Consider the following 20,397-nt stretch of genomic DNA (forward strand, 5'->3'; position numbering starts at 1 on the left):
TTTGTGGTTCAAAATAAGAAATATTTATTATCTCAGTGTGTGTGGATCAGGGCTCAGGAATTGGGGGATGGCTTATTGCGGTGATATTGGGGTCTCATGAAGTTGCAGTCAAGACACAGAGATCTGCAGTCATATGAAGATTCGACCGGGGGTGGGGGAGGACCTGATTCCAAGCTTGCTCTTGGAAAGAGGCCACAGTTTCTCACCATGTGGCTTGCACTATAGCAAGTGATCCTGGAGAGAACAAAGAGAAAATCACAATGCCTCTTTTAACTTAGTCTCAGAAGTCACATACTGTTGGTCCCACCACAGTGTAGTTATTAGAAGCAGGTTATTAAGTACAGTCCATGCTTAAGGGGAGGATTAGCTTCTACCTTTCGAAGAGAGCTGTATCAAAGAGTTTTAGACATAAATTAAAATCTCCACCACCTGTAAACTATTCTTTGTTTCTGATCTCTTTATACTTCCATTCAGTCCATATGTTGCAAGAATTGTCTTTCCGAAATGCAGATCTCTGTCACTCACCTATTTGATGCTTTGTGCAGTGTGAAGTCCAAGTTTCTCAAACAAAGCAAATAATTTAAGCTATTATAGGTCTTGGGTACTGCCTATCTATCTAACTTCATGGCCTGTGTTTCGATTATAGTTCAGCAATTCCTAGCTGCTTATTCATACCAGTTAAGACGTTTGTCTTCTCTGTAGACAATGTACCCACACTGACTACCTTTCAAAGCCAACTGAGTCTAATGCACTTGGATCAATGCATTGAATGTGTCAGAATTGTTTGTCTTCTTAGCATCCTAGTGGATAACTGTGGAAGGTACAATAATGGCCCACCAAAGATATCTATATGCTTATCACCACAACCTGCAAATGTTACCTTACATGCAAAAGGGACGTGGCAGATGTGAATTAAGTTAAGGACTTTAAAAAGGGGAGAGTATCCTGGATTATCCAGATACCCAATGTTATTGCAAGGGTCCTTAAAATTGGAACAGGAAGGCAAAACAGGTGGAAGTGTAGTGATAGGAGAAGAGCAGCTGCTATTGCTGGCTCCCAAAATGGAATGAAGGGGGTGCCGCCTGTGGCTCAGTGGGTAAGGTGCCGGCCCCATATGCCAAGGGTGGCGGGTTCAAACCTGGCCTCAGCCAAAATGCAACAAAAAGTAGCCGGATTTTGTGGTGGGTGCCTGTGGTCCCAGCTACTCGGGAGGCTGAGGCAAGAGGGTCGCCTAGGCCTAGGAGTTGGAGGTTGCTGTGAGCTGTGATGTCACAGCACTCTACTGAGGGCAATAGGGTGAGATTCTGTCTCTTAAAAAAAAGAAAAGAAAAGAAAAAAGAAAATGGAGTGAAGGGGTCATGAGCCAATGAATATGGGTGGCCGTTAGAAAAGCTGGATAAAAGGAAGATTAGTGTGATGCTTATACGTACTTACAAGCTTTCTTTATTCCATATTTGTTAGATCACAGGTGCATGTTCTCCCTGAGTCTGAGATAGGAATGAAATGACTGACATCTCGGTGTGGAAAGTAGAACACCGCTTCTTATGCAGCGTTCCACTTCATTGTTATTTTCACTACACAGCACGAAATAAATGTGTAAATGCTCTTGATAGAGGTTAAGTAATAGATCTTAAAATTGTTGTTGCATGTTTACTGTGTGCCAGCCATCATACTTAGGAGTAGAATATACAACATAGCCTTGTGAATATGTGAATAGGTAATTATGTCAAGGGCTGCTGAATGTTTTCTTGGGACTCTTAGACAATAAAAAAGCAAAACTTCTGTGATCCATCTTGTATTTCATTCCCTTTCTTGTGCTAAATTAGCATATTTTCGTCTGTTTTTAGTGTTCTGTGGATGTTTTTTTAAACTTCATTAAATGCAGAGGTCTGTGTTCCACAGCCATCTCTCTCTTACTCCACTTGCTCTTCACCTTCATTACTGTTCTGTGCTTCTTGTCCTGGCCTGTGTAACTAACACTGAGAGTTCTTGCCCTGAATCCCCTTCATCCACAGCAGCATTGAAGAGAGTCACGTTCCCTTTCTTGGCTTAGCCTGCAGCTCCGTCTGGCTGTGGATCTGCTTCCCTGCTCATTCTCCTAACTCTCAGACTCAAGGCCCAAAACTTGTCTGAAACTTAATATTGCCAATCCATGATACCTCAGTAGTTGTTTTACTTGAACTATAATTTATATATCATACAATTTACTCTTCTAAAGTATGTTTTAGTATGTTCACAAAACTGTGCAACCATCACCACTATCTAATTCCAGAGCATTGCATCACACACCCACATCCAATATCTATTCTTTATTCCTCCCCATCACCGTACTTGACAACCACTAATTCACTTTCTGTCTATAGATTTTACTGTTTGGGGCATTTCATATGAGTAGAATCATACAGCATGTGGTCTTGTGTCTGGCATCTTTCACTTAGCCTGACATTTTAAGGTTCATCCATGTTGAAGCATGTATTAGTACAGCATTCTTTTTTATGGCTGAATAGTATTCCATTGTGTGGATATACCACACTTCATTTACCCGTTTATCAATTGTTGGACATTTGGGTTATTTCCAGGTTTTGACTATTTTGAATGATGTTATGAACGTTCATGTATTAGTTTTTGTATGAACGTATGTTTTCAGTTTTCTTGGTATATATAATACCTAGGAGTATAATTGCTGGGTCTGGGATGGCTCTATGTTTAACATTTTGAGTAAGTGTCACTCTCTGTTCCATAGGGACTATACCATTTTATATTTTCTCCAACAGTATATGAAGGTCCAGTTTCTCCACATCCTCACCAATACTTATTATTGTCCCCCTCCCTTTTTGCAACCACCCTAGTGAGTATAAGTGGTATTCCATAATATTTTCTGATTGTGGTGTTAATTTGCATTTGCCTAATAATAATGATGTTCAGCATCTCTTCATGTGCTTATTGGCCATTTGTTTATGTTTTTTGGAGAAATGTCTATCCAAATCTTTCATTCATTTTTAATTAGATTATTTGTGTTTTGCATTTTGGGGTTATGTGTATATTCTGGATATAGGTCCCTTATAAGATAAGTGACTTGCAGATATTTTCTCCAGTTCTGCGGGTTGTCTTTTCACTTTCTTAATAGTATCCTTTGAAGCACAGAAGTTTTTTAATATTAGCCAGGCCCAGTGGCTAATGCCCAAAATCTTAACATTCTCGGAGCCCAAGATAAGAGCATCGCCTGAGCTCAGGAGTTTGAGCAGAAATAGCCTGAATAAGAGTGAGATCCCATCCCTACTAAAAACAGAAAAATTAGCTGGCCATAGTGGTGAGCACCTGAAGTCTCAGCTACTTGGGAGACTGAAGCAGGAAGATGACTTCAGCCCAGGAATGTGAGGTTGCTATAAGTCAGGTGATGCCTTGGCACTCTGGCCTGGGGTAACAATAAGACCCTGTGAGAACAAAAACAAAAAGTTTTTAAATTTCCAACTTCTTTCTTTTATCTTCTGCCTGTGCTTTTGTTGTTGCATCTAAGAAACAGTTACCTAATTCAAGATTTTGAAGATCTACATCTGCGATTTCTTTTAAGATTTTATAGGTCTAGCTCATTAGGTCTTTGATCCATTTGAGTTAATTTTTGTATGTGCTGTCAGATAGGGAACCAACTTCATTCTTTTCCATGTGGATGTCTAGTTGACCTGGCACCATTTGTTGAAGAGACTATTCTTTCTTGATTGAACGGTCCTGACATCCTTGCTGAAAATCAGTTTTGAAATAAATGTTACTTTTTATTTCTTCATTGTCAGTTCTATTCTATTTATCTATATGTCTGTCTTTTTCATGGTTCGAGACAGTCTTGGTTGCTGTAAATTTTTAATAAGCAACTTTGCTATTCTTTTTCAAGATCGTTTTGGTTATTCTGAATCCCTTGTATTTCTATATGGCTTTTATGACTAGCTTATCAATTTCTTTCTTTTTTTTTTTTTTTTTGTAGAGACAGAATCTCACTTTATCATCCTCGGTAGAGTGCCGTGGCACTCACAGTCCATAGCAACCTCAAGTCCCTGGGCATAGGCGATTCTCTTGCCTCAGCCTCCCGAGTAGCTGGGACTACAGGCGCCCTCCACAATGCCTGGCTATTTTTTTGTTGCAGTTCGTCCGGGGCCGGGTTTGAACCCGCCACCCTTGGTATATAGGGCCGGTGCCACCCAGCTTATCAATTTCTTATCAACAACAGGAACAAGAATTTTGATAGACATTGTGTTGAATCTGTAAATGAAGTTGTCATTGTAACAGTATTACCTCTTCCTATCCCTGAGTGCAGAATGTCTTTTTACTTATTTGGATCTGGTACATTTCTTTCCACAATGTTTTCTGGTTTTCAGTGTACAAATCTTGTACATCTGTAGTAAAATTTATTCCAAAGTTTTAATATTACATATTTTATTTTAATATTTAATATTTTAATCTTTTTGATGTTATTTAAATGAAATTATTTTCTTAACTTCATTTTCTGATTGTTCATTGCTATTTTGTAGAAACAGAATTGACATTTGTATATTTAGCTTGTATCCTGTAACTTTGCTGAATTTATTAGTTCTAGTAAGTTTTAATGAATTCCTTAAGATTTTAATGAATTAATGTATGAGATTATGTAATCTGTGAAAAGGTATAGTTTTTCTTCTTCCTTTCCAGTCTGCATGCCTTTTATTTTCTTGCATGTTGTTCTAGTTAGAACCTCCAGTCCAGTGTTCATTAGAGATGGTGAGGGGGCATCACTATCTTATTCCTTACCCTAGCGGTAAGATGGAAAGCATTCCATCTTTCACCGCTACATAGGAAGTTGAGTGCGACGTTTTCATACGTGCCTTTATCATGTTGCAGAAGTTCCCTTCCATTATTAGGTTCTCAAGTTTTTTAAAAGATGCCCCTCTAAATTTCTCAAAAACAAAACAAAAGTAATCTTTTATTTTTATTTTATTATTATTTTTTGAGACAGGGTCTCTCTCTGTTGCCCTAGGTGGAAGTTCACAGCAACCTCAAACTCTTGGGTTCAAGTGATTCTCTTCTTGCCTCTATCTTCTGAGTAGGTGGGACTGTAGGCACATGCCACAACACCCAGCTATTTTTTAGATAACTGCTTTCTCAGGCTGATCTCAAACTCCTGAGCTCAAGCAATCTACCTGCCTCACCTTCCAGAGTGCTAGGATTACAGGCATGAGCCACTGTGCCCAACCTCAGTAAATAATTTTTTAAAAATCGACTTTGATATTTATATCCTTTGGTTGCAATCCCTTTTGATACCTTATCTTTGTATTTATCAGTCCTGATCACTTCTTCATAGTCACTGAATCTTTAAACCTGGATCTCTCACTCTTGCTTTCTGCTCTAAATGCCATCATTTTACGTTATTTCAGAATTTGTCTGTTTGTCAGCAACTACAAATTCTTATAGTTCTTGACTGTATAAATAGTACCTGTTTGCTGTAAGATTTTTCTTTGAAGAAAATAATAAATAGAGAAGGGAAACAAACTTTAAAAGTCCAATTGGAAATAATGTTATGTGTGTGTTTGTATGTATATTTAAAACAAAAAACATATATAAACACATATACATAAAATTATCTGAGTTGTGCTACTTTAGCTGATTTTAAAATTGGGTTCATTTTATAAATGTATACTATTTTAAAACACATGTATAGACACAGATATACAGTGATTATTCTGTACATACATTTTTTTATTCAGTTTTTTCCATTTGGCATCTTATCAGGAGTTTTTAAAATTATCATGGCTTTATATGTTCTTTAAGAATACATTTTTGGCCGGGTGTGGTGGCTCTTGCCTGTAACCTTAGCCCTTTGGGAGGCTAAGGCAGGAGGATTGCTTGAGGCCAGGAGTTAGAGACTAGCCTGAGCAAGAAAGTGAGACCCCATCTTCATAAGAAGTAGAAAAATTAGCTGGATGTGGTGCATATTCCTATAGTCTAGCTACTCAAGTGACTGAGGCAGCCTCAAGGATCAACTGAGCCCACGAGTTGGAGGCTGCAGTGAGCGATGTTGATGCAACTGCACTCTAGTCAGAGCCACAGAGCAGGAAAGTATCTCAAAAAACCCAAAAATGAAAAGCATTTTTATTGCTGCATGATATGTATGGATTTGCCATACTGTTTTCTTTTTCCCTTTTTTTTTTTTTTTTTAGAGACGGAGTTCCCCTTTGTCACCCTTGGTAGAGTGCTGTGGCGTCAATAGCTCACAGCAACCTCCAGCTCTTGGGCTTAGGCGATTCTCTTGCCTCAGCCTTCTGAGTAGCTGGGACTACAGGTGCCCGCCACAAGGCCGGGCTATTTTTTGTTGCAGTTTGGCCAGGGCTGGTTTGAACCTGCCACCCTCGGTATATGGGGCCAGTGCCCTACTCACTGAGCCACAGACATCTCCCCATACTATTTTCTTTTATTATTGAACATTTAGTTTGTTTCTGATTTTTTGCAATTATACAATCTTCCATATACGTTTATAGTTTGTAATCTGATATTTGCTTAGAATAGGATTTTAGAAGTAGAATTTTGTTTCATGTGGTTTTGTTTAATGACTACGTAAAAGCAGTCATAAAAATTTACACTCTAAGTAGCAGTGTAAAAGTTTAACAATTTCTTTTTTCCAGTTCGGATTCTGAAATAATAGGTTATGCTTTGGACACACTATATAATATAATATCTAATGATGAAGAAGAAGAAGTAGGTAAGTTTTGAGTTATTTTTATTGTCTTTTCTGTTACCTGGGTTGCGCTAATATTGCTGCTTTTAAAGTTGAGTTTATGTCACAAATGTATTTATGTATAAGTTTTTTTTCTTTAATAAGCATATAGCTTTAGTTCTAGAAATGTATTTTTAGGGCGATTGTGAATGATTTGGAACATTATAATGAGATGGAATAAGAACCTTCTTTTTTAAGTAATAATATGCCCTCTTTGTATTTAGTTTTAGTTAGGCAGTATACATTTTGGCCAGTTCTGAGTTAAATAATCATTTTTGGCTATTGATTGAAAAATCACACTCTTTAATTTATATGTTGTTATTGGTAGGCAATATGAAATTCAAGAGTTTTTCCTAATACTTAAACTTTCCACATAGGGCTTATGTTTAGAGCAACAATTTATTAAATTTAAAAAGTACTTTTTCTTTATATTAAGTCTGGTGTGCAGTGATAATGAATAAATTTGAAATCCACACATATCTCTCATGCATCCTCTTTTTTCTTTTTTGTTTCAAAATACTGCATACTAAAAGTAAGGCGGTTTGTCATTTACTTACTTTGTTGTCACTGAAATTCTTGCTTGGAAGTCTGTGCCCGTTCTGTCCTATGTGCAGGGAAACATACATGGTGAGCAGCCCTGTGCACTTCTGTTGGAGAGCACATTCTTACTATCACATTGGCTGCTGCTGTAGGACAAAATGGGTTTTCCATTATTTTATAAAGTCAGAAGATGAATGTATTCATGTATTTTATAAGTCTAATTTACACTGAAATTAAGTGTTCTTTCAAAATTGTGAATAGATTAATCATAAAGAAATGTAGGTGTATATTGTTGCATTGTTTTATTAAAATAAAGGAGCAGGAATATATGTGGGTATTAGCTTCACAGAATGCTAGTAATGAGGACATTTGAAAGTTTGTGTTGAACAGTCAGAATTCCTTAGACCGAATTATCCTTTTATTTACATTTTTACTTCTCTGTGATATCTAGACTATTACTCAACTTTATTGATTCCTCAGGGGTGAAAAATATTTAGTGGATATAATTTGGTACCCATGGAAAAAGAGGGTATTGGTCACATGACACTTAAATACAATAAACACAGCATACTTCAAAGAAAAAGATACTTGTTTTTCTAGTTATTTCTAAGGTAAGAAAATTAGATACAACACACTTGTTTGACCACATTAAAGAAAAAGACTGTTCTTAAATATATATATAACAGCAATAGATTTTAGTTAATTGGTTTCCTTTATTATAAACTTACATTATAATTATGTTTAGAGAACACCTTTTTTTGTTTTTCTTTGCATATTTAGGCTCTTTACTTTTAATTTAGCATCCAAAACGGATTCTTTGGATAAAACAAGATAAACAGTTGTTTCAATAAACAGTGATGGAGTCACTTTTTTAAAGGACTTTTTCTTCTAAAAATTTACTCATCCTGAAGAATTAGTCTTATAAAAATCTAGATACTGAGAAATGTGTTCTTCAGTTCTTTTACTGATACTTCCACTTTACTACTTCTTCAGAGGTAATTCTTAGCTGACGTAATGAACGTTACTTTAGAATTATTTACTTTAGGAATATTTTGTAACCCTTTAATGATAAAACTGTGTCATAGTCCTAAAAATATAGCATGTGCTTTATCTCTTTTAGGATATCTCAGCTTTAACTAAAATGAATATTCTTCCGAGAAACTATACATGTATCATATATATGGCTTGTTTGACACTTTTAAGCTCCAATTTTATTGTGTATACTAGTACATCAGAAACTGTTTTCTTTATCACCCACTTTTATTTATTTTTGTCTACTTTCAGATGATGTTGAAGGTAAAGATTGCATTTACATATGCGTGATGCTTTTAGGCATAATTTCTAATAATGTAAAAGGACACTGTCAAGTGATGTTTCTTCTGGCTGCTAAAGAAATCCAAGATTTGTTTTACTATATTAAAATTCCTTAACTAAAGAGGAATATTTGATAAACTTACTATTATTTCTATGGCTACTAAATCTATTTACTGTCCAGAACACATAAAATATTCTAGTACATCTCTTAATAAAATTAAAGGCTTTCTTTGGTAAGACAATTTATTCAAAATTATTTCATGTATACTTCCTAGAAAAAAAATTTTTCGATAGCTTATTTAATATTTGCTATGACTCAAGAGGCTGAAGCAGGAGGATGGCTTGGGGCCAAGAGTTTGAGGGTACAGTGAGCTACGATCATATCCATGAATAGCCACTTCACCCCAGCCTGGACAATGCAGTGAAATCTCATCTCTAAAAAATAAACAAATATGATATTTGAGTATATATACATGTATTATCAAGGTATACATACATATTTTACCTATATTCAGTAAGAACTGGAAGTTATTCCAGTTCAGAGAATAGGTGTATATTGATATTGTCCCTTTAAAAATCAGTGCATGCACGGTACTGTTCTAGTTACTGACATTTCTTACAGTAATTCGTAAAACTCACCAATATTTTGATGATCTGTTTCAAGTTCCATTTACTTTTAATATTGATATTTCTTTTCCTCATAATTAAACTAACCAAATTTTTGTTGTTGTTTTACCAATTTTCCTGACTTGTTTAGCTTTTTTAAATCAGGAAAGGAATATTCTTATCTAAAGTAGTTTTAAAATAGTACATAACAAAGTCACCTATACATAACAAAACAACTAACAAGGAAACTAACTTATAAAAGTGTGAAGCATCACTTTTTGTGACACTTGAATCCCTTGTCTGAAATACCAGAGCATTGTACTTGACTTTTGCCAGACTGTGTCCTTGTTGGGTAGTACAGCTCAGTCTTTTTTTCTGTTACTGTTTTATCTATTTGTATGAAGCCTTCAGAACTTAGCCTTTTTTTCGTGTTCATTCCCTTAATCCTCCTCAAGCCTCTGAGATAGGTGTTATTTTTCTCTTATGTTGAGATGAGAAAATGAAAGCTCAGAGTTTATGTAACTTATGCGGTATCATCTAGTGAGTACGAGGATTTTTTAATATATATTTTTCTCTTTTTTTATTAGTATTTAATTGATTTCTAGTGGAAAAAATTGTGGCCAATTTTATTTTTATTTTTCTGACTAGATTCTTTATTAAATCATATAACTTACATATTAGTTTATAGAAGATTCAAACAAATGTCAAAAAGTATAGGTGTACCTTTTTAATTGACCACATTATAAAAGAAGATTATTTGATATTCCTTCACTTTGAGTTAGTACTATTTTCAGTAGAATATATCTATTTATAAAGCAGTTTTGTTCTTCATAATATAGGTGTGAACTTGATATGGAGTGGAGAGCCAAAGAAAATGTCCAGAGATGTTTTTGAATGTTGTTCATACCTCTGAATAAAGTACAACTGTAAACACATTTTAAGAAATGTATCGGGTGGCACCTGTGGCTCAAAGGGGTAGAGCGCCGACCCCATATGACGGAGGTGGTGGGTTCAAACCCAGCCCCAGCCAAAAAAACTGCAAAAAAAAGAATAAATGTATCTATACATTTTTAGTTAAAATCAAATCATCTCAACAGGTCTGAAAGTGTCCAGAGGTGTATGGGTCACTGCTTATAATGGTTTGACTTGTAATTTTTTGACTTCCAGTGGTATGAAAACAATAAATTAAAGGCTTCTGCAGTTCTGTAGAAACTATACTTTGAGTACCCGTACAGCCATTCTGTTTTTCTCTTTCAACACAATGTTCAATAAATTACGAGACACTTTTTTATGAGATAGGCTTTGTGTTAAATGATCTTGCCCGACTGCAGGCTAATGTAAGTGATCTGAGCACAGTTAAGATAGATTAGGCTAAGCTATGATGTTTGGTAGGTTAGACATATTAAATGCATTTTCAATTTAATGATGTTTTCAGTTTGCTCTGTTGTAAATTGAAAAGCATCAGTGAAAGTACTTAAAAAGAGCAGTCTTTTGTTTTACCTTCCTGTCTTGGGTTTACTTTTACTATAGTAACGAGGGCCATTTTGTTTTAATCTTATTTTTTTCATGTATCTTTGATAAATGGCTAATTACTTTTGCAGATTGTAAGTGTATGGTAGAATATAGCATTTAAATTATAGCACATAAAAAATAAACTAAGCTCTCGAAGTTGTAATCTCAGTATACTGGATGAAGGAGGATGGCTTACTTGTCTCATACTTTTGCTTATATGGATAATAGATATAATTTCTCATGCTTTCAGTTTTGGTTTACAACTTTTAGATATAATAATTCATATAGTAGTTTATAGTAGTTACAGCTTAAATACTGCTACACTAAGGAATGAGCTTTGTCTATTTAATTGCTTACCTAATTTTGAGGAACTCCATTAAAGGTAAGACATGCTATCTTATGCCTATAACATAAAAGAAGTGAAGTCTGTCTTACTAACACTTTTTTTAACTGACAGCATTAAGCCAGAAGGAACCATTAATACTTGGAACAGGACTGTGTTTTACTAGTTCATTTCAGAATGTAGGTCTTGGCTGTGTATCACCATACCTGTAATCGCAGCACTTTGGGTGGCAAGGTGGAAGGATCAGTTGAGGCCAGGAGTTTGAGACCAGCCTGAGCAATATAGCAATATACCCTAACTCTACAAAAAACAATAAGACAATTAGCCAGGTGTAGGGATGCCTGTAATCCTAACCACTTGGGAGGCTGAGGCTAGAGGATCACCTTAGCCCAGGGGGTTGAGACTATAACTGCACCACTGCACTTCAGCTTGGGTGACAGAGCAAGACCCTATCCCTATCCCCCCCCAAAAAAAGAAATCTTAGCGGCGCCTGTGGCTCAGTGAGCAGGGCGCCGGCCCCATATGCCGAGGGTGGCGGGTTCAAACCCAGCCCTGGCCAAACTGCAACAAAAAAATAGCCGGGCGTTGTGGCGGGCGCCTGTAGTCCCAGCTGCTCGGGAGGCTGAGGCAAGAGAATCACATAAGCCCAAGAGTTAGAGGTTGCTGTGAGCCGTGTGACGCCACGGCACTCTACCGAGGGCGGTACAGTGAGACTCTGTCTCTACAAAAAAAAAAAAAAAGAAATCTTAATTATATTCTGATAGGTTACTATATCAGAATGAATCAAAGGTATTAACTCCTTACCAAGTTATTAGCTTGTGCTCAATGCAAACATTACATTAAATATGTAAATATATGGTTGGATGAGTTTCGAGACTTGTATGAACCTGTGATACTGTAATCTGTTGCTCCTGCTCCTTGCCCCCATTGAACCACACATTTTCCTTCTGTCACTGTGGACTAGTTTGTGCAGATATTGTCCTAGAATTTTATATAAATGGCATCATATAGTATATTCCCTTTTTGGTGGCTTGGGGAATCTGACTTCTTTTACTTAGCATAATTGTTTTGAAGTTCATTCCTTTTTATTGCTAAGTAGTATTCTGTTATATGAAGATGAAACAACTTGTAAATCTATTCTATTGATGAGCATTTAGGTTATTTCTAGTTTTGAGCTATTAAATTGTGATTCCTTCCATTTAATCAATTTTTTTAATTTAGGTTTTTGTGTCCTATTTTTGAGTGCTATAAACATTTCTACATAATTCAGGAGTGGTATGTTGTATATGTCTCTTCAGTAAAACTCTGTAATAGAATAGTGTTTACTGAAGAGAAATAACAACATATATCCACTCCTGAATTGTGATCTAGTGATATGGTGGGTTTATTATTTAACTTTGTAAGAAACCACATTTCTCAAGGTAGTTGTACCATTTCATATTCCCACCAGTGGTGTGTGAGTTCCGTCTCTTCCACATAATCTCCAACACTTAGTACGATCAGGTTTTAAAGTGTCATTATAGCTATTCTAATACATGTGTGATGATATCTCATTGTAGTTTCGTTTGGTTTTGTTCTTAGTTTTCAAAGATAGGTTCTTGCGCTGTCTCCCAGGCTGGAGGACAGTCAGTGGCATGATGATAGCTCAAACTCCTAGGCTCAAGCCATCTGCCCACCCCAGTCCTCCATGCCTGGCTGATTTGGGGGTTTATTTTTGGCAGAGGCTGGGATCTTGCTGTATGGCCCAGACTGGTCTTGAACTACAGGGCTCAAGCAATCCTCTCAACTCGACCTCTCAAAGTACTGAGATTACAGGCCAGCCAGGCCTCATTATAGTTTTAATTTGTATTTTCTTAATGAATAATGATGTTGAATGACTTTTGTGTAACTTTTTTCTTTCTTTTATTATTCACATATTTTTCTTCTTTAGCGATGTATTCAAACCTTTGTGTCCTATGGGGTTGTCTTAAATGAGTTGAAATATTGCCCTTGGTAGAGTGCTGTGACGTCACAGCTCATAGCAACCTCCAGCTCTTGGGCTTAGGCAATTCTCTTGCCTCAGCCTCCCAAGTAGCTGGGACTATAGGCGCCTGCCACAATGCTCAGCTATATTTTTGTTGTTGTTACAGTTTGGCTGGGGCTGGGTTTGAACCTACCACCCTCGGTATATGAGGTCGGTGCCCTACTCACTGAGCCACAGGCACCGCCCTGTGTGTGTTTTTTTTTTTTAAACAAAATGTCATATTTAATGCAGGAATATATTAAGTTCTTTATGTAATTTATATTCAAGTCCTTTGGTATATGTCACAAATTTCTCAGTCTGTGCCATTTTCTAACATTGTCTTTTGAAGAGCAAAAGTTTAAAATTTTCATTAGGTACATTTTATCAATTTCTTTCATAATTTAGACCTTTTGTGTCCTATTAATGAAATCTCTAGCATATCTAAGATCACTAAGATTTTATCGTGTTTTCTTTTAAAAATCTGTTTAGTTTCGGGCGGCGCCTGTGGCTCAGTCGGTAAGGGGCCGGCCCCATATACCCAGGGTGGCGGGTTCAAACCCGGCCCCGACCAAACTGCAACCAAAAAATAGCCGGCGTTGTGGTGGGTGCCTGTAGTCCCAGCTAGGGAGGCTGAGGCAAGAGAATCGCTTAAGCCCAGGAGTTGGAGGTTGCTGTGAGCTGTGTGAGGCCACGGCACTCTACCGAGGGCCATAAAGTGAGACTCTGTCTCTACAAGAAAAAAAAAAATCTGTTTAGTTTCAACTCTTAAAATTAGGTCTGTGGCTCATTTCTAGTTTTACACTTAATTAATAGGACATTTCTGCACTTTCTGTTCCCTTGATCGAGACATGGCCCTTCTTGATTACTGTAGCTGTGTAGTCTTGAAATTAGTGTAAGACCTTCCACTTTGTTCTTCAGAATTGTTTTGACTGTTTTAGGTACTTTTCATTCACATACAAATTTTAGAATCATCTTGTCCAATTTCTGCAAAACCAGGATTTTGGTAACTGAGATTTTGATTGGGATTTTGTTGACTATAGGTCAGTTTGGGAAAGCTGTCATCCTAACAGAATCATACCTTCTAATACAGGAATGTATTGTATCTTATAGTATTTATGTAGGTCTTATTCAGTTTTTCTCAGTAATGTTTTGCAGTTTCCAAGGCATAAATAGTACCCGTCTATTGTCTGATGTCCATTCTGGATGCTGTTGTAAGTATGTACTGTTTTTAAAATTTCAATTTCTAATTAATATTACTAGCATAGGGAAATAAATTCATTTTGTTTATTAACCTTCTATCTTGCAACTTTGCTAAACTCACTGTTAGTTCTGATAGCTTTTTTGTAGATTTCAAGGGATTTTCCACATGTTCAAACATGTCATCTGTAAATGTAAAACTGTAGAAAGGTAATTTTAGTTCTTCCTTTTTTTTTATTTGAGAATTCTTCCTTTCTAATCTGTATTCCTTTTATTTCTTTTTCCTGCCTTATGGCATCAATTAGGATTTCAATTAGTGATTAGAATTGGTAAGAGTGGACGTTCTTGTCTTCTTCCTGATCTAACAGAAGTCATTCAGTCTTTCACCATTATTATGATGTTAGCTCTAAGTTTTTTGTAGTTGTCTTTTGTCATCCAGCTTTGTGACTTTAAATATTCTTTTCATTAAGACTCTAACATGGGGCCAAGGAAGGGGAAGGAAGGGGGGAGATTTTGGTGGAGGGAGGGTTATGGGTGGGGCCACATCTACGGTGCATCTTAGAATGGGTACAGGCGAAACTTACTAAATGCAGAATACAAATGCCTACATACAGTAACTAAGAAAATGCCATGAAGGCTACATTAACAGTTTGATGAGAGTATTTCAGATTGTATATGAAACCTGCACGTTGTACCCCTTGATTGCACTAATATACACAGCTATGATTTAACAATAAAAATAAATAAATTTAAAAAAATTAAAAATGGGAAAAAAAAAAGACTCTAACATATGTGCAGACCTCTCCACTGACATCTGTGCTCATACTTATAAGGCTGCTTGCTTGGTCCCTTCACTTGGGGTTTTGTAACCTCACACTTCCCAAACTCAATTTCTGATTTTCTCTTTATTCTCTGCTTGCTTATCTCACAGTGTTTCCCATCTTAGTAAATGTCAGCTCAATCCTCCCAGTTCTTCTAAAACCTTGGGGTAACTCTCCTTTCCCACCCCCACATTCCTCTATGCAGTATGTCGATGAATCCTCTTTCCTCTGTTTTCATAAGAATTATGGCCCCTAAGATCTAAGCCACCTTTACCTCCAACTTTGATTATTGCCTCTTGCCATGTCATTCTCTTTTCTTTATTTCCTGTAATCTGTTCTCTGCATAGCAGTCAAAGCAATCTCCCTGTTTTTTTTTTTTTTTGTAATATAGTTTTAAGCTAAGAAGCAGTGAATTCTTTTAATAATACAAGAGATGATTGAGAGAAATGTTTCTTAAAGTTTCTGAAGGATAAACCTAGCACATTTGGATAGTTGATCGTGGAAAACATTTCTTTTCTATTTTAGGTATCTTTCTTTTTCTTATTTCTACAAATAATTAGATGAGATTATCTCTTACTCTTGGATTGCTTTGCTGTTTTTCTCCTGTCATCTAGTGTCTCCCCCCTCCCCCTCACATTTAGAAAAGAACTTTTTCAGGGATAACAGGCTTGAACTTGACCTTCAGCTCCATTGACTTACAACTTCCTGAAGCATGACGTGGATGAGGACTCTGATGCTCAGCTGAGGTTGGGATCAGTTAGGTGTGTCTGGTGTGGGTGAGGGATGGGAATAGTGTATTCGTCGTCTCGGAATTGAGTTTAGAATATAGGCAGATCTTAAATGATAATTTGTTTTGGCAGTTGTTGCTCCCATTTTTAGTGATCCTTTACATTTTTTTGACAAAGTACATCGAAACAACAAATAGTTTAATCCGAAAGACTTTTAAGCTTTAAGAACAAAAGCAAAATCTTTTAAAGAGTAAATGGTAAATTAAATGTCAAATATGGAGGAGGTTTTTTGTTTTATTTAGTTTGGTTTGGTTTTTGTTTATTTATTGATTTGTTTGTTTTGAGACAGGGCCTTGCTCTGTTGCCCAGGCTGGAGTGCAGTGACTATGGCCTCTAGCACCTGGGCTCAAGAATACTCCTGCCTTAGCTGCACACCACCACACCTGGCTAAAATTCTGATTTTTATCACCAAATAGTTTTATAGGATATGAATGTGAAAAAAATACTGGCGAATATACAGATAATTGGTTTACTTTTACAATAAATACAGTAATACTAACAATTAGAAGGGACTACATGTTTGCTAATGTTTGTGGGATGTGGGGGTTGAGATTCTATACAGAAAAGTTTACTATTTGAAGTTGTAGAGTTCTGTGAGGTTGGACAGAAGTAGACAGACATATACCCACTACCACATTCAAGACAGAATATTTCTATCACTTCAGTTTCCTAACCCCTAACAGAAATTTAAGGTAAAAATGTCTTTGAGAAAATGTGAATATTTAATTATCTTTTCTTAAGATATCATATTTAAGCACTCGACAAATTAAAAAGAATTTAAGTGAATATGAAAGTTTATTTTAAGGATATAGCTTTACATCGTAACTGTGCTATCACCACCAGCCATACTGTTTCAGGAAGCATATCATTTCTGCTTAACTCTTCAGTTAAAGGATACTTACTTTAACATATCATCATGTTGAAGTTCTTTATCTTTGAATTACAGAAGAAAACTCCACAAGACAGAGTGAGGATTTGGGAAGCCAGTTTACAGAAATTTTCATTAAGCAACAAGAAAATGTCACCCTTCTGTTGTCTTTATTGGAGGTAAATAGGGAACCTTGGCTTTTTTTTTTTTTTTCCATCTTAATAGCTTCTTTTATTGCCTTTGTAGATGTTACTGAAGGAGCAATGTGTACATACCTTTAAAGGCAGTGAAGTTTATTGTATCAGAGCCAGAGGTCCACATGCATTAAGAAATATACTCTTAAATGTCTGCGTCTTATTTCTGTTTTTACAAAATACTGTTTAGCCCATCAGTGACAGTTTGATCAGTTTAATTGTTTTATTATACATTAACTCTATTTTCTTTATTTTTTTATTTCTTAAAATACTTTTTTTAAAACATTGGTGAACTTCTATTTTTTTTACTTATAGTTTCTGGTTTCACTTTTTAAAAGTTAAGAAAAATGTTTTTCTTAAAAATGTGAATTATAAAGGGAGGCTGAGGCAAGAGAATCGCTTAAGCCCGGGAGTTGGAGGTTGCTGTGAGCTGTGTGAGGCCACGGCACTCTACCGAGGGCCATAAAGTGAGACTCTGTCTCTACAAAAAAAAAAAAAAATGTGAATTATAGATGTTAAATATTTTAAATTCTTACATTGCAGGAGTTTGATTTCCATGTCCGTTGGCCTGGTGTCAAGCTTCTTACTTCTCTTTTAAAACAGCTGGGGCCTCAGGTGCAACAAATTATTTTAGTTAGTCCCATGGGTAAGTGACTTAACTTTGCTATGTCATTTCAATCAAAAAATGAGGATAATTTCCTCGAGTAGGGGACTGGAATGATGTGTTCATGAATCGTTAACAATTTGAATCACTATTTATATAAATATGTCTGCCAGCACTTTTCATGTGGTTGTATGTTCTAGGTGTTTCAAGATTGATGGACTTGTTAGCAGATTCCAGGGAAGTTATACGTAATGATGTAAGTTAAATTTGAAAACAAAATCCAAGAATGTATAACTTTTTTGTAAATTTGCAGCTTTTTTGTAAATAAAATCTTTGTTGGCTCTCATTCCTTGTTACAAGAAGTGAGTAAGTTGGGACAATGACCTTTTTAAGTTACTACATACAAAGCTACATTCTTTACTTCTTTCCTATCTAATCTAGTATTTGGCTTAGGCCATTTTGCTATTCAAAATTATTCCTTCCATAACTTTAGAATTTCTTTTGCCATCTTCCAGAGGGTTTCATTTTACACCAAACTCTACCTCCATAATTCCTTTTCCTCCCAATGAGTAAGGGGAGATATCCCCAGACATAGAGCTGTGTGACTCTGACAAAGCATTGTGTTTGGAGTTCTGCCTTCGTTTGGGTATTTCTGAGGATCTTCTTGGGTGTTGCTATTTAAGGGTAGAGCATGATTCTGGAGTTATTTTCTATTATTTATTTTAATATTTGCACAGAAGTTTGAATATTTTGTATTGGTGCCATGTTATTTTGTTACTTGAGCATTATTTTTTTCTGTTGATACCTACAACTTAATCAAAACTCTGTAATACTTCAGATACAAATTGGAAAAGTGTGGGCGGCGCCTGTGGCTCAGTCGGTAAGGCACCGGCCCCATATACCCAGGGTGGCGGGTTCAAACCCGGCCCCGGCTGAACTGCAACCAAAAAAAAAAAAGTAAAACATAGCTGGGCGTTGTGGTGGATGCCTGTGGTCCTAGCTACTCTGGAGGCTGAGGCAAGAGAATCGCTTAAGCCCAGGAGTTGGAGGTTGCTGTGAGCTGTGCGATGCCATGGTACTCCACCGAGGGCCATAAAGTGAGACTCTGTCTCTACCAAAAAAAAAAAAAAAAAAGAAATGGGAAAAGTGTAAAGTTGAGTTCTGGATTTAATTCAATTCAATTAAAGAGATTATATCAAGCTAGTTAAATCTTCATATCTCTAGTGAAAAGCCCAAGACCCACAGAAACCAAGTCAAGTCATTCCTTGTTGCTGCGTCTTTGTGTTGCTGGTCCCCAGCCCTGTGCCTTTTCATCCTGATTGCTAGTCAATACCATTTGCTCTCCTGGTTAGCGGCAAAGCAGAGATAAAACAGAAGCATTTTTGGCTTCTAGTTCACTTAGGAAGTTTTTTTTTAACTGTTTATCTTAGAAATTTTATAGTTTGTATGTCAAAGCAATATCATAGATAATGAAATTATATAGTAATATAATTTGTGAGGACATTTTTTATTATTTCTTTAAATGTTACCTTTTAAGAATTGCTTGTTTAGGAATTTTGAGTATCTTTCCTCAACTAAAATACGACTGTAAATCTAAGCCTAAAGTTGCTGTTGTGTTCTTCTCTTGGCTGTCAGTTTTTTAAACAGAATGTAATTTTTTTTTTTTTTTTTTTTTGAGACAGAGTCTCAGTTTGTCACCCTGGGTAGAGAGCTGTAGCATCACAGGTCACAGTAATCTCTAGCCCTTGGGCTTAGGCAGTTCTCTTGCCTCAGCCTCCCGAGTAGCTGGGACTACAGGCATCTGCCACAACACCCAGCTATTTTCATGTTGCAGTTTGGCCAGGTTCGGGTTCAAATGTGCCACCCTCGGTATATGGGGCCAGTGCCCTACTCACTGAGCCACAGGCGCTGCCCAACAGAATATAATTAAAAAGATATCTTTTAGGCTCGGGGCCTGTGGCTCAAGCAGCTTAAGACGCCAGCCACATACACCTGAGCTGACAGGTTCCAATCCAGCCTGGGCCTGCCAAACAACAATGATGGCTGCAACCAAAAAATAGCTGGGCGTTGTGGCGGGCGCCTGTAGTCCCAGCTACTTGGGAGGCTGAGGCAGGAGAATCGCTTGAGCCCAGGAATTTGAGGTTGCTGTGAGTTGTGATGCTACGGCACTCTACCCAGGGCAACAGCTTGAGGATCTGTCTCAAAAAAAAAAAAAGTTATCTTTTAAAAAATAAATAAGCGGGTGGCACTTGTTGCTCAGTGAGTAAGGCACCAGCCTCATATACCAAGGGTGGCGGGTTCAAACCCAGCCCCGGCCAAACTGCAACAAAAAAATAGCCGGGCATTGTGGCCGATGCCTGTAGTCCCCAACTGCTTGGGAGGCTGAGGCAGGAGAATTGTGTAAGCCGAAGAGCTGGAGGTTGCTGTGAGCCAGGTAACCTCATGGCACTCTACCAAGAGCAGTAAAGTGAGACCCTGTTTCTACAAAAAAATAAATAAATAAGTGGCGCCTGTAGCTCAGTGGGTTGGGCGCCAGCCACATACACCAAGGCTGGCGGGAGTTTGAGGTTGCTGTGAGCTGTGACGCCACAGCACTCTACCTAGGACACAGCTTGAGTCTCTGTCTCAAAAAAATAATAATAATAAATAAATATCTCTAACTTTCCCTATTAATACATTATAATTTTTATTTCCAGATATAAAATCATTCCTTTTTAATAACTGTGTTATCTTGGTTCTTTTTTTTTTTCTGAGACAGAGTCTTACTCTATTGCACAGGCTAGGGTAATGTGGCATCATAGCTCACAGCAACCTCAAACTCCTGGGTTCAAGTGTTCCTTCTGCTTCAGCCTCCCGAGTAGCTGTGACACCA

General features: G+C 36.8%; 1 protein-coding gene across 8 annotated transcripts in view; it reads left to right on the forward strand.

Moving 5' to 3' along the window:
- Positions 1-20,397, forward strand: part of LOC128584883 (general vesicular transport factor p115-like) — a 92,487-nt gene that overhangs the window by 25,957 nt on the left and 46,133 nt on the right. For 5 of the 8 annotated variants that reach the window (XM_053590158.1, XM_053590160.1, XM_053590165.1 and 2 more), the window contains exons 4-7: positions 6,645-6,721; positions 16,806-16,906; positions 17,465-17,567; positions 17,726-17,781. In XM_053590158.1, the coding sequence (XP_053446133.1) occupies positions 6,645-6,721; positions 16,806-16,906; positions 17,465-17,567; positions 17,726-17,781 (337 nt within the window). Of the gene's footprint in view, positions 1-6,644; positions 6,722-6,742; positions 15,833-16,805; positions 16,907-17,464; positions 17,568-17,725; positions 17,782-20,397 lie in introns of those variants that run through there. The other 3 variants (XM_053590162.1, XM_053590163.1, XM_053590161.1) reach the window with 3 other exon arrangements.

The sequence above is a fragment of the Nycticebus coucang genome, chromosome 4 (assembly GCF_027406575.1).
Source record: "Nycticebus coucang isolate mNycCou1 chromosome 4, mNycCou1.pri, whole genome shotgun sequence".
Lineage (NCBI taxonomy): Eukaryota > Metazoa > Chordata > Mammalia > Primates > Lorisidae > Nycticebus > Nycticebus coucang.